At 42.0% G+C, this 15148-nt stretch overlaps 1 protein-coding gene across 2 annotated transcripts in view; it reads right to left on the bottom strand.

Moving 5' to 3' along the window:
* Positions 1–264: 264 nt before the first annotated feature.
* Positions 265–15148, bottom strand: part of Tsg101 (tumor susceptibility 101) — a 32999-nt gene continuing 18115 nt past the window's right edge. Inside the window, exons 6-10 of one of the 2 annotated variants that reach the window (XM_036203262.1) lie at positions 13803–13869; positions 11649–11740; positions 2949–3151; positions 1573–1812; positions 265–604 (exon numbers count right to left, since the gene is read on the bottom strand). In XM_036203262.1, the coding sequence (XP_036059155.1) occupies positions 515–604; positions 1573–1812; positions 2949–3151; positions 11649–11740; positions 13803–13869 (692 nt within the window). In that variant the 3' untranslated portion in view covers positions 265–514. The remainder of the gene's footprint in view (positions 605–1572; positions 1813–2948; positions 3152–11648; positions 11741–13802; positions 13870–15148) is intronic. The other variant, XM_036203270.1, reaches the window with a different exon arrangement.

A 15148-nucleotide genomic window follows, 5' to 3' on the forward strand; every position in this document is an offset into this window, starting at 1 on the left:
TAAATCCCCACTGTGGCTGGACTGTTTTGCTTAGTTAACACAAGAGTTCTTTTGATTAAAAAATGTCACAGCTGTTGGTTCTATAAAGGAATACATATCCTCCAATATACAGATTTCTCTGTGTTATATCCCACACTAAAGAGAACTGTCTTTATCCTCCAGAATACTGACCTGCAACTTAAGATGGGCATGGTGCCTTGTTTGCTAATGAGAATCTGGGCTTCTGACTAGGTTTTGTGCATCTTTCCTAAAGTCCAAGAAAGAGAAATTATGCAACAAATTTTATTTAGCCCAGTCAGTCCCAACACAGCACAGAAAGCTTACAGAGGGTAGAAAGTGCATTAATAAAAGCCAGTCTTTACCCAAAGGAAACAGAAAATATATTATTGATTCAAAATATTTAACACTCAAATGGTAAACTGCAATAACTTATTCTGGGTTCTACTGATGAGAGAAAGGGAAAAGAAGAAAAGAATGCTTTACGAAGAGGTCCGTCTCCAGCTGAGACCAGAAGTCAGTAGAGGTCACTAAGACCCGCAGTCTTTCTTGCTTTTTGCATAAGTGCCCTCAGCTGGAACTGTTTACGGGACAGGAGGCGGACATGCTAGGAGGGAGGAAATGTTAACAGTTTAGAATGGCTTTGGTCCAGGCATGAGGTTAGAGCCATCTATCAATCCTAAATATATATAGCAACCTTTGGAACCCTTATCTCATTACACATGGCTTTAAAAAACTCTACTACACTGCAGGACATGGCTCAGGGTGCTTTGTTTGGCTGTGCTTTGTACACTTTAGATAAGTGTCATACCCTGAGATATATCCCCAGTCCCTAGCTACATCTTAAGACAGCAAGGTGACAGAAAAACATACTACAAGTTTAATATAAGGTACCAAACTGTCCCTTGACTAAGAGAAAAGGAAGAGATGAGGAGAAACGGTGCTACCTTTGCCCCAGACAATGTCTGGAAACAGCTTACTCTTCTTGCCTCTCTATTCACATCTTTTCTTATGCCTTGTAACCCAGCCAGAAGACAGTGGTAAAGAGCCTTCTTTGTGATCTCTAGTTTATACCCAGGTATTCATGTTGCTTACAGTAGACCCAAGGGGCATGGTTTAGCCACTTTTCCAAGTGCCCTGCCCAGCGTGCGTGAACACTGAGCTATCACCAGATGCCAGGTCAAAAATAGAGTGGCTGGTTACTATCGCTATAAGCCCATATTCTCCACGACTCAACAGACAACAACAAGCGAAGCTTGTTAGATCTTCAAGTCTGTTCATTATTTGCAAGCCAGAGATAACCAGCATTAAAAAGGATAGCCACTTCCTTCTAGACTATCTGATCAGGGAAAACTGACCTAAAATGATCCAACTCTAATACCATTATTGGATTAAAACCAAACCAAAACGGGGTGGGCAATAATCTCAAATTTAGGTGATGTGACGTGGGAAAAAAGAGCAGCTATCTGAGATGCCTTCTGACCCACGAGGCAGAAGTCTGAAGTGATGCTCGTCTCAAGCTGCCCTGCAGTGAACCTGTAGCAAAGCCCTGCAACGCAGAGGAAGGATGCCTACCTTCAGGAACACATCCAGGTCTATTACTCCCCGCCTCAAGGCTTCTCCCAGGTAAAAGATAGTGTCTTCAATCGCATTTTCCTCTGCATACAGATTCAGAATCTGTTTATATAGTGGGGCTGTGGGAATGATAACTTCATCAATGTCATTATTTTCAGATTGATTTTCCATTTTCTCCAGAGCAGAACTTAGTTCTTCATCCTTCTTTTTCAAAAGTTCTATGTTTTTATCAACTTCAGCCTGAAAACAGAACAGTCCATGCATGACTTTATACTGAATGTCCATGACCATCTGCTGTGACACATCTACAACTCAACCTCAGACAGTATTGTAAGCAGCGGGCTGACCAATGCTTCCATTGACTTACTGGTGAAATGTGTGAAGAAATCGTGGAACTTCCCTGAAATGAGCATAATTGTGAAAGTGGCACATGGTACTGAGAACTGGACTATCAGACCCGGTACTTTCCAAAAGGAAGTCCCTCCTCAGAGACAACCATCAAACAAGGCTTTCCCACAGGAGAACTTCCTCCCATCTTTGTAAAGGATTCAATTCTCAGAACCACCACACTTTCTCCAGTGAAGATATGTATGTGGTGGCTGTAGACTCTACATTACATTGGTATCATATTCCTGAACTGAAATGGTTGACTACTACTATATTGCTCACTTTATACAAACACAAGAGAAAGTCTGAAGAGTGAAGGGGCACAGGCTGCATTGATATGAAGTTCGAGGCCCCAAATGTCTCTGGACAATGAAACCAGAGAAGCTGCAGAGATACCTTTTTATTAGTGAGTGTGTGTGAGTGTGTGTACATGCATGTCCAAGCGGTGAGGTACTAAGGAGACGAGGAATGTCAAATTCTCTGGAGCTGGAGTTAACAGGCAGTTGTGAGCAGCCTAATGTGGTGCTGGGAGAGCAGTATGTGTTCTTACCCACTGAACCATCTCTCCAGGCCCCTCAAAGATACTTTTATTAGTGATTTAAACAACATTTAGAAATACAATTCTCTCATAAGTAGTTCGAGGTCTGCAGATCTTTACCATTCATGGAACTCTGTAATTCACATTTCCTGGCATCCATTTCCCTTGGATGAACTGCAATTTTCTAGATACCATCCACTTTCCAGTAGGAAACTAGATGTGGCCTCACTGAGATCTGGGTGCTCCAGTCTTTCCTTTCCCCACTGTCCTCAGCCCCTGAGAACTGAGACTATACGTGCATACCACCACTCCTGCTTAGAGAGCTACACTCATGTGTCTGAAGACATCCACCTTTCACTGAACTTTACTTTACACATCCAGGGTGCGCACAAAACCCTCTGCCTGGGTTATAATTAAACCCCCAAATATAAGTTTCCAATGTATTACTTACTACTTCTTGATCTAAGCGGGTAACCATCTCTTCCAGTTTCTGGTGGCCCTTTTTCAGATCTTCCTCTGTTCGTTTCAAGGCATTGAGCTCTGCCTGAGCACCATCCATTTCCTCCTTCATCCGCCATCTCAGTTTGTCACTGACTGCTGAGATGAGAGATGCTCGAATCGTGTCCTCACTGATTGTGCCGTCTCTGCTGGGACCTGCAGGAGATAAGGCAAAACTCTGGGCACCACGGCTCAGGTAAGTGTTCAGCATTCAGAACCCTTGGACAGCTCCACGAGTACATAGCCAATTGTAATCTGTATCCTTCTGCTGTGAGCAGCTATAACCAGCTGTATGAAAGTTTTCAGAGAGTTGTGTAAATCCTTCTACACAACACTGGAACTGAAGGTGGCCTTGGAACTGCTAAATTTGAGACCACTGAGCACTTGCCACTTAAGCCTGACAATCCTAGTTCAATCTGTGGGACCCAAGTAAAAAGCTGGGTGCAATGGCCCTACTCTGTTATTCCAGTATTCCCATCTTGAGATGGGGGAGCAATAGGAGAAGTGGATGGAAGCTCACAGGTCAGCAGCAGAACCAAGAGAGACCCTGCTTCAACAAGTCGAAGGTGGAACCAACTACACACACATTTCACCATTCAATACACATGGGAGACATTTCTTCACTTGCTAAATGCATCAGAGAGCTGTATTTCTTGAGCTCCATCCAGACTAATTTTTAAAGAATTAAAGAATTAACTGTTCAGGAGTTGGAGAAGTAGTTCAGTGGTAAAGAGCACCCATCATCAGGCAGCTCACAAAAGCCTGTATCTCTAGTTACATGGGATCTGACACCCTCTTTTGGACACCATGGGTACCAACACACACGCGCGCTCGCGCGCGCACACCCCCCCACACCCCTGAGCGCACACACACTAAATAAACAAAATAATTTTAAAAAAGGATTTAACTATTCAGTCATCAGGACAGCATAAAGGCCAAATCAAAATCTCCAGTTCCTTACATTGTACTAATTTGCAAAGTACTTTTTAAAAAAGGAAGAGGGGGTAGAGAGATGGTTCAGTGGTTAAGAGCACTTACTCTTTCTTTTTTCTTTTTTCTTTTCTTTTCTTTTTTGAGACAGGGTTTCTCTGTCTAACAGCCCTGGCTGTCCTGGAACCCACTCTGTAGACCAGGCTGGCCTTGAACTCACAGAGATCCACCTGCCTCTGCCTCCGGAGTGCTGGGATTAAAGGTGTGCGCCACCACCGCCTGGCCAAGAAATACTTTATACAAAAGTTTAGTGCCTACCCAAGGGATAGTTATTATGTGCCCATTTTGACAAAGATATATTAGGAATATAAGTTTTAAAGTCTTTAAAAGACTCCAGATCTTAGCTGGGCAGTGGTGGCACACACCTTTAATCTCAGCACTCAGGAGGCAGAGACAGGTGGATCTCTGTGAGTTCAAGGCCCACCTAGTCAACAGAGAGAGTTCCAGGACAGCCAGGGTGGCTACAGAGAGAAATCCCGTTTTGAAAAACCCAGTTCTTAATAACCTACAAGAAATTTTATTATGCTTGTCAGACGCAAAATGCCCTTATCTCAGTGGTCAGGTGCCCAGATGATAACAATGATGGTGTGCTCAATTTCATTTATCTGTGTTGAAGAAGTTATCTGAACTAACAAAACTTAAGGATCTTTTTATATGGGCTTTTCATATACAAACACACCAACCGATTTGGTTCAAGTTACCTCATCTGGTCTAATGGATCATGTCACACTGATGTTCAATTTCAATTTCCTATCTTAAAGAACACACATTTAATTTTGGAATTTAGTGTTCTTATAAACTAGGGCATGGGAATTCTCCATAAAATTCATACAGAAATGCAGAAGATCACAGCAGCCCAAACCATCCTGAGCAGAAAGAACATTGCTGGTGTTATTCTTAAAAACAGTACAATAATGGCATAAAGTGGGCATGTAGATCAATGGAACAAAGTAGAGGAGCCAGAAATAACGAAGCATCTATTCCCATGTGACTTTTAACAAAGATGCCAGAGCCATGAAAGCCCAACATTCCCATGCAGAAGACTGACATTAGGTGCCTGTCTCTTATCTGCAAACAAACAAACAAAACTAAACAGATCAACAACTTTAAGATCTAAACTGAAATTTCCAACGGCAAACAGGGGAAACACTTAAAGATCAGGAATATGCAGTGACTTTCTGATTCTGTCTTCAACAGCTCAGGAAATACCAACTGACAAATGGGACCGCATCAAATTAAAAGTCCTGCACAGCAGAGTAGACACTCCACAGAGCAGAAGAAAGTTGCTGTCAACTATAGTATACCTAGCATCTATAAGACCTTTGAAAATTAGACAGCAAGGGAGCTGCAGACGTAGCTATGATGGTTAATCTTTAAAAACAATGTATTTCTGTGCATTTGTGTGTGTCAATATACACCATGTGTGCAGGTGCTTCTGAGAAGAGGGCATTCCCTAGGGATGTAGTTAGAACTAATTACAGGGGGCTGTAAGCCACCTGACATGGGTGCTGTGATCTGAACTCAGGACCTCGCCAAAAGTAGCAGGTGCTCTTAACTGCCGAGCCAGTCATTACTCCTGCATCTGTGATGCCAATCTTAACTGTCAATTTGACAGGGTTTAGAATTACCATGGAAACGAACCTCTGGGAGACATGTATTTGATGCGCTTTCTAGATTAGTCTGAGGAGGGAAAGACAGCACTCCATGGGTCGAGGCCCCAGGCTGAATAAAGAGTGGAAACAGCCAAGCTGCTTGGCTGCAGAGGCAGTATGAGCAGTAGCTGTCCTACATTCTTGCTGCCCTGGCTTCCCTGGCAAAATGAACTCTACCCTCAAACTATGAGCTAAATAAACCTTAAGTGCATTCTGTCAGGATTTGGTTACAGTTACCAGAAAAGTAACTAATATGATAGCTCAGTTGGCAGAGTGCATGGTTGGCATGTACAAACCCCTGGGGTCGATCCCTGTTATCTTACAAACTAGGCTGGTGTAATCATAGTACACAAGGTAGAAGGGTCTGAAGTTCAAACAGTTTTCAAAAATAATACAAATGGGGGGCTGGAGAGAAGGTTCAGAGGTTAAGAGCATTAGCTGTTCTTCCAGAGGTCCTGAGTTCAATTCCCAGCACCCACATGGTGGCTTACAACCATCTGTAATGAGATCTGGCATCTGGCATCCATGCAGACAGAACACTGTATACATAATAAATAAATAAATCTTTAAAAAAATAACACAAATGGCCAATACATTAAAACTGTTCAACATTTTTATACAGCAGAGAAATGCAAATCAAAACTACAATAAGATTCTATCTTACCAGAGTCAGATTGTTTATCATCACAAAAACTAGCAGCAAATGCTACTGAGAATGCTGAGGTAAAATAAAAAAAGATTATACTGCAATATCAAGTCCAAGACTCTTCTCAGCCAAGCCAGCAACATTTCAGAGTGGGAACAAGCTGAGGCAGCTAAGTGCCCAGCCTGCGAAGGTCACTGCTTCCATTAGTCTGCAGATGCTGGGATGAGACCTAGTCTGAACCTCTTACCACACAGACTTTACTATAAAACACACCCAAGCTGACTGGAAACCCAGCATGCTTTCATATATGATAAGAATTCTAATTAAAATTTGAAAGATGGCAGTTGGGAGGCAGGCAGATCTCAGTGAGTTTGAGGCCAGTATGGTCTACATAGTGAGTTTTAGGACAGCCAGAGCTATACAGTGAGACCGTGTCTCAAAAAACAAACAAACAAACAAACAAACAAACAAACAAAAAACCCAAACCAAAACAGAACAAAACAATCTGAAACTGAAAGTCAAACAGGAAATTCCAGGATTATGAAGCACTAAAAATCGTGGGGCAGGAGAGCCAGCTAGTGGCTGAGGGACCTTACTGGAGCTCCAGGTTTAGTCCAGTCTGAGGGCATCCACACAATGAAAATAATCCTCATAACAGAAAACCAAAACATTCTGAACTTTAGTTCAAAATTCAGTGAGCTGCTTGCCACTAAAACAAGAAAAATACAACTGCTTGAAGCCTCTCAATTTTTAGTCAGTTTTCAAACTAGTTTTTTAAAGTGGCTTAAGAGAAATCCTAAATTCTCTGTATCTACAACAACAAGCCAAGCCGCGCCCCCTCCACCACACACACACACACACACACACACACACACACACACACACACACAGACAGACAATTATCTAAGCAAGCAGAGCCAGATTTCAGTTTTCAATTCCAGACTGGCAAAAGAAAAAAGGTAGGGGTAGCGGTGGCTCACACCTTTAATCCAGCACTCAAGAGGCAGGTAGATCTCTGAGTTCAAGGCCAGCCTGGTCTACAGAGTGAGTTCCAGGACAGCCAGGGCTACACAGAGAAACCCTGTCTCAAAAAAACAAAACCCAAGTCCTCTATCCCCCGAATGTAGCCAAGTGGTAATGATGCACGCCTTTTATTCTCAGCACTTGGGAGGCAGAGGTAGGAGTATCTCTGTGAGTTTGAGGATAGCTTTGTTTACAAAGCAAGTTCCAGGACAGCCAGAGCTGTCACATGAGAAACCCTATCTTGAAAACCATAAACCGTGGCTCACACCTTTAATCCCAGCACTCAGGAGGCAAAGCCAAGCAGATCTCTGTGAGTTCAAGGCCAGCCTGGTCTACAGAGCGAGCTCCTAACAAATAAAAGTCAGACTTTAGTAGTAGTAGTAGTAATAGTAATAGTAATAATAAATCCTCAAAACTTAATGTCGGATGGTATTCATCACCAAATTTAACCCTTAGGAAATAAGATACAGTTTTCCTAGTGTTAGGAAAGCAAACACTATTCAACAAGACTACTGTCAAATAATTAGGCTAATGTTAAAGCGCCCTAGCACACACATGCCTGATTTAAGGCCATCCAGTCCTCTATCAGTACTTACTGATCACTATTTCCTGTAAGTCAAAAAGGAGCCATTTTATATTAGTGAATATGATTAACCTATCAGAAAACAAGATAAACAGCAGCTTTTCTAATTTTTATTATCTCATTTTAAAAATTTTAAGTGTATAGGTGTTTTGCCTGCAAATATGTCTGTGTACCACATGAATGCAGTGCCTGCAGAAGCTAGAAGAGGATGTCTGATTCCCTGGAACTGGTGTTGCAGACAGCTGTCAATCACTAAGTGTGTGCTGAGAACCTCTAGAAGAGCAGCATGTGCTCTTAACCACTGAATATCTCTTTGCCCCAACTTTTCTGATTTTTCATCCTTAACCCATGGTCCACAAAACTGGTCCTCAGCCCTGTTTCAAATAATGGAGCGCAATTAAAGACACCCAAGGTTTACCTCCAGCCTCCTTCACACATGTACACACATCTGAAAACAAACACCACATAGGTACATACGTACATACATACAAACAAAACAGAACAAATAATACTTTGGGACTGGAATTGACAGTGGGTAGAAACCGCTGGAAACAAAACCAAAGATAAGTAGAATATGACTTACTGTACAGTAACTATGGAGCCTGAGTTATCATAAACTATCCACTCAGAAAGTAGATCTATGATAATCCTCAAACCATGAGGATTATTTCTTCTTATATTAACAATGCAAAAAGTTGGTTTCTGAAGTAGGAGAAAACCTATAAACAACCACATGCCCAGAATTTTCATTTATAGTACTGAGTGCCAACCTGGAACTCGGCATAGTGCTTATGACAGTTTTCCCTTAGACGGACACAGCTTCAACATTATGCTAAGCTTTGTGCAAGCAACAGGACTCCTGCTCCAAAGAAACGAATACTTAAGTGATCACAGTGAAGCAAAGAGAAGAAAGACACCAACAACACACCACATGAGACTCAATTTATTTAAAATCTTCAGTTTTCAAAAATAGCTGATAATTTAGCAGGAGGCTAAGGCCATAACAGCCCACCACCCACCAATGTGCTATGGTCAGATCTAGTCTTGTACAGGTGACCACAGTGAAGCTGCTGTGAGTTCATGACTGAAATGGCTGTGACATGGGTGGTACTTTTCTAGAAAACATGGTATTTCAAATCTCAAGTCAAATCTAACTTTAAATGTATCATTTTCCATAAAAGCCCATTTTAAGGATAAATGGAAATTTCTAAGCTATAAAATTCTTCAAGTCTAATGTTCTGAAATGAATTAACTGCAGAAGTCTTTTATGGGCAAAAGGTAAGCTACTAAGCCCAATGACCCAACAAGCTGAGTTCAATCCCTCGACCCATTGCTGGAGGGAGAACAGATTCCCCAACACCATCCTCTGACCACTAAACCTGTGCTGAGAATATGCATACACCGACAAAAAACATTTATAACTGAGATCAAAGGGATTATATTATCTAATAAATAAGGCAATGGTTCTATTCCCATTTTTCTGTTGCTGCTTGAATTCAAACAGTAGATTTTTTAAAACAAAATGTTATTTTAAGTGTATGAGTGTTTGTTTGCCTGCACGCATTTCTGTGTACTTCTTGTGTGGCTGGTACTTGAGGAGGCCAGGGCATTGGATTCCCTGCAACTGGAGTTACAAACAGATGTAAACCACCACGTCGGGGCTGAGAATCAAACATGGGTCCTCTGGAAAAGCATTCAGTATTCTTAACCACTGAACCATCTTTTCAGCCCCAAATTTAGTAGTTTGTTCTTTTTGTTTTTTTAAACATACAGACTGAATTAAAGATCTCCCAGCATCCATCCATCCATTCATCCATCTTTCTTTCTTTTGAAAGTTATATTGTTTAGGGCCAGGTGTGTGGACACATGCCTTTAACCTCAGCATTTGGGAAGCAGAGAAATGCAGATCTCTATGAATTCAAGTCTAGCCCGGTCTACAAACTGAGTTACAAACTGAGTTCCAGGCCAGTGAGACCCCGTCTCAAAATTAAGAAAAATCTTATTGTATAAAGGAAAGTACATTACAGAAAAGACAAGCATATTTTAAATTATCAAAGCCATGTCATTAGATGATGACAACAGAAGCAGACGCTGTCTGGGTAGCAAAGGCACAGACACGAGATCCTGGTACCTGATGTCAGGACATCAGAAAACATAACAGCAGCCTCGCATAAACCTGTATTCATTCAAACACTTAGCGAAATACGTTCAGCTGTGGAGGAGGTGGTAGCACGGATTGGTAAGGGTCAGTGTGACGATAACACAAAGGAAATAAGCAATGAACAAATTCTATGACATAAGAGTATCAGGAAATAAAGTAATAGAAAGACTGAGGGCAGGATCCCACAGAGCCTTCTAAGCCTAACACCTTTGTACTGAACTCCGTGAAACAGGGTTTCAGCAGAGGAGTGACATCGCTGACTCGTGTGTGAGTAAGGTCCTCCAGGCTGCCTATGTTAATAACAAGTGCAGGGGTTCACAGTTCTCAGACAGCAATTTAGAAGAGATAATGGTAATGTATTGGCAGTAGGTATGGTTAGATTCTAGATATTTTGAAGATGATTCTAGAGGAATCAAGGATCAAGGATGACTATAGAACAGGTGTAGAAAGACTTGAGTTCAACTCGAGTCATGCTGAGTTTAAGATGTCTGTTAAACATGCAGTGGAGACAGCAGGAAGGCAGCTGAATATGAGACTGCAGAGTCAGGAGAGAGGTGCACAGACAGGACATTTAAAGCTCTGCCACCAGAGTGAGGAATCAATGTGCCAAGAACTAGTCGGGGATTCCAACATTAAGAGGAGGAACCTGCAGAGACTAAGCACAAGTACCTATGAAATAGGAGGAAAAGAACAAAGTGTGGTTCCCTGGGAAGAGCATCAAGCTGGCAGCAGGCCACTGTGTCAGATGTGGAAGCCAGAACAAGGAAGAGCAGCAGCCACCAGCTATTGGATTTAAACCCATAAGGGTCACTATGACTCTGACAGAAGCAGTTTTCAAAGAATGGTAGAGGGACGGCAAGCAGGGCTGAAGATAACAAGGACAGACTGCAGTCTCAAGAAGTCTGCTGCAAGGAGGAAATGGGGCGGTGCAAATAGGGAAGTGCAGTTGAAGCTTTTAAAGCTGTCTGTTTATGTGCCAATGGCAGAGTCCAGTAGGTAAGAAAGGAAATGGCTGAGATGATGACCAAGTGTCAGTTAGAAGCTGTACGCTCCAGTAGAGAAGCTCTTCAGGCCAAAGCAGAGGTAGCTGAGAGCTAGGAGGCAAATGCAGTGACAACAGGGAGGCATACCGAGCAGGTTGCAGAAGCACTCTGGGTTCAGACAGCTCAACAAAGAAAACAGCACTGGATGGTGTGCAACACCATCTTACTGACCCTTTACGCAGAACTGAGTGCTCTCTGTTACAGGTGAACTTCTCTGTTTCCACACAGCCAGGCCACAAAGCCCTACCATCTGCTAGCAGTACCCAATCTTACTTTAGGGGCTTTTTCTTTATAACTATTCCAGTCTGTTACCTGCTTCTGTGAAGGTGACCCTCAGACCCTTTACTCAACACATGAGAGATTCACCAGTAAAAGGTGGCAATCAGGAAATCAGTGTTAATGATTTGGCTATCAGCCATATATTTAGACTTCTAAATGTCAGAAGGCTCAATTATAGGATGTTAAACCACATCAAATTTTACATGTAAAAATGAAACACACTTTTCACAGGAGACCTTGACTTATGTAGAACAATACAATGCTCATACTACTTACCGCCAGTGGTCACAGGAGGCTGGGAAGGGTACTGGGAGCTTGTTGTGGCAGGGTATGGGCCAGCAGGTGGGTAAGGACAGCCAGGATAAGCACTACAGGAAAGAATATCAGATGTGAAGATGACCCAACACTGCAGTACTATGAGTTAATATTATATTAACAATTCATGAACCTACAGTTTTAGAGATGAAGGTGTTTATTCAAGGAACAGTATATGCAAGTTACACTAATGACACTGGGTCTACAGTAAACTGTAGCCAAGCATGGCAGTGTGTGCCTACGATCTTCGAAGGAGGCTGAGCAAGAGGGTGCTTTGAGTATGAGGTCAGGGGCTGCAGAGTGAGCTCAATGGTTAAGAGTGCTTACTGTTCTTGCACAGGACCCAGCTTCAGTTCCCAGCACACACATGTTGCCTCACAGCCACCAGTAACTCTAGCTCCAGGGGATCCAACACCCTCTTCTGATCTTTGTGGGTACCAGACATTCATGTGGTGCACAGAGATTCATGCAAACAAATCACTCATATACATTTAAAGAAAAAAAATCAGGTGTAGTGGTGGTGGTGCATGCCTTTAATCCCAGCATTTGGGAGGCAGAGGAAGATGGATCTCTGAGTGTGAGGCCAGCCTGGGCTACATAGAGAACTCCAGAACAGCCAGGACTGTCTCAAAAACAAAGAGATGAGGCTAGTTTGGGCTACATAGTGAGACTCTATCTCAGAAAATGAGAAACAAAGAAGTCTAACTATAAAACAGCCTGACAATGTAGCTCACACCTATGATCCCAGCATTTGGGAGGCTGTGGTGAGCTCCAGACCAGCTGGAGAAATGGCTCTGTTGTTCTTGTAGAAGACCCGGATTCAATGTCCAGCACCCACATGGTGGCTTGAAACTGTCTGTAACTCCAGTTTCAGGGGATCCAAAACCCTCTTCTGACCTCTGAGCACCAGGTATGCAAGTGATGCATGTGGAAAAAACACTCATACACATAAAATAAATACACCTTTAAAAAATTTGAGCTCCTATATCAAATAAACCCCAAAAGAAATAGTAAATGGTCAAATGTTTTTGCTTGGCTCTGATTATATATGGTTACCTTCCAGAGGCAGAAACTACAACAATATTCCTAAGGACAAGACCCCAACAGTAACCGAAGAGTAAAATTTTCTATTCTGGTTTCTAGTCTATTAGAGACTGACAGTATTTAAACTTTGTCTGGTGCTTATTGGTAACCTTCAAAAGTTTCAAACATTTAATCTGAAAGCAAATCTTTATAAAATTTAAAAAACTTGTTTATGGGTAGTTTGTGTTATTGTGTATTCTAAAAAATCCAAAGTTTCTTTTTAAAGATTTATTTGTATTTATTTTACTTAATGAGACAGGGTCTTACTATGTATCCTTGGCTAGCCTGGAATTCATAAAGATCCACTTGCCTCTGCCTCTGGAGTGCTGATGCCCAGCTATTTTTACTTTATGTGTGTACATGTGTGGGTGCCAGTGGAGGCAAAAGGGAATGCTGGACCCCTTGCAGCTGAGTCCCCAGTTTGGGTGCTGGGAACCAAAGTCAGGTCCCTTAGGAAAAGCAGAAAGAGCGAGTAACTATAAACTTCTCAAAAAGGAAAAGCAAGTATTTCAAGGCCCCAAACCAATTAAGATCACTGTCATTACCAACCCCAACCCCATCACTCCCCCCCTCTCTGGTAAATAAAACAAATCTGCATTTCTCTAGACAACCTAAAACTCTTTTGGGCTGGGTGGTGGTAGCGCAAAACTTTAATCCCAGCACTCGGGAGGCAGAGCCAGGCGGATCTTTGTGAGTTCGAGGCCAGCCTGGGCTACCAAGTGAGTTCCAGGAAAAAGGTGCAAAGCTACACAGAGAAACCCTGTCTCGGAAAACAAAACAAAACAAACAAAACAAAACAAAAACCCCACCTCTTTTGGAATTATGCATACCATCTACCACAAAATGCCACCAATAAGCCACAAATGGCAGTCCAGGCCTATAATTCAAGGCTGAACTAGGATTATGAATCTACAGAGCCAGACCTACCTCAAAGAACACCAATAAACCAACCTTTCACTGAATTTCAACTAACTTTATTTAATTCCCCAGTTAGCATTATTTTGATTCCAAACATAATAGAATTTTCATTACCTGGGATTGGGAGGGTATCCAGATGGATATGCAGAGATTCCACTCGGCATGCCTGGCATGTAGGAGGCTAAAAATAATTTTTAACATTTGAAAGTCATACACACAGTCCTAAATATAAAGGCTATAGAGTATGCATCACTGTCAAACCACAGCAAAATTCCACACCAAGAATCCAATCTCAGGCTCAAAACAAAACCAACATCAGCACTCCTTTAAGGAACTAGCAATTCTTTAAGGAATAAATATTTTGAAGTCATTTAATTCCCAAATCATTAAACACGAGTGACTCATGCAAATCCCAACAGGAAATGACTGCAGACAGGTCAATCTGGTCAGCTCTATAACCTCACATTCATCTGTAATTTAGAAGGTAAGGCTGGCCCCATTGGCTTTAAGACCTGCTACTTAGGAGGTGATCTGCTCTTGCATCTACACAATTTTGGGACACTGAAGACCATGTTGACTAAAGATTTGCACTGTTGGTTTTGTTGGCTTGTTTGAGAATCTGACACTCCAAATCACTCTAAGAAATCCTATAAAAAACTTACATCCACACTCATCTAGACCGGTTAAAAAAAGCTTGGAAATGCTAGGGGGAAAAGGTAAAAGCCATTAGCCTTCAAGAATGCTTCATTTATTCAGACCCACATAAGGTCAGTGGTGCCAAAGGCTTCGATGGAAAAGGACTTGCCTTCAGAGTCAATTTTACTCCAACTTTCTTTATCAGATACAATGGTGAATCAGCACTTAAGTCAACAAACAAATGTTTTATTGCCTTCTATGTGGCAGGAACAGGGATTTGATGGAGGGGAGATGGAGAAAGGGAAAAAGAAAGAAGAGAAAAGAAGAGGATGATAAGAAGGGAGGGCACTAGACGAGAAGGAATCCTTGGCCACATATTGCTAGAATCTAGTTGGGGCCATAAAGAGTCACAAGTAGCTATGTTCTATAATTGTGCCGACAGGGAAAGCAGAGTGCTATCTATGGGATCATCCAGGAAAGGAGCTAATCTAAAGCTAAGAGATAGAGTAAACAGAAGTGATCTAATAGAGGAATGGCAGATGACGCTCAAGAAAAAGATATGGAGCCTTCAAAGAATGATCTAGAGGACAGAATATAAGCAAGTGGGAGAAGTACGCTGGGCTGCTATCAACAGGCTTGGAAGCCTTTACCAGCCCAACATATCAGAGTTCATGCCTTCTTGTTAGGATGTGTCAGTAGATACTGGAATACTTTCCCTAAGTATAATAAAGGATGAAATCCAGTATTTAATTAAAAAACAAAAACAACCCCCACCCCAAGCTCCCAAAATGTCACAATTCCATTTCATATATACATGCTTTCCA

The sequence above is a fragment of the Onychomys torridus genome, chromosome 1, assembly GCF_903995425.1.
Source record: "Onychomys torridus chromosome 1, mOncTor1.1, whole genome shotgun sequence".
In the NCBI taxonomy this organism is placed as follows: Eukaryota; Metazoa; Chordata; class Mammalia; order Rodentia; family Cricetidae; genus Onychomys; species Onychomys torridus.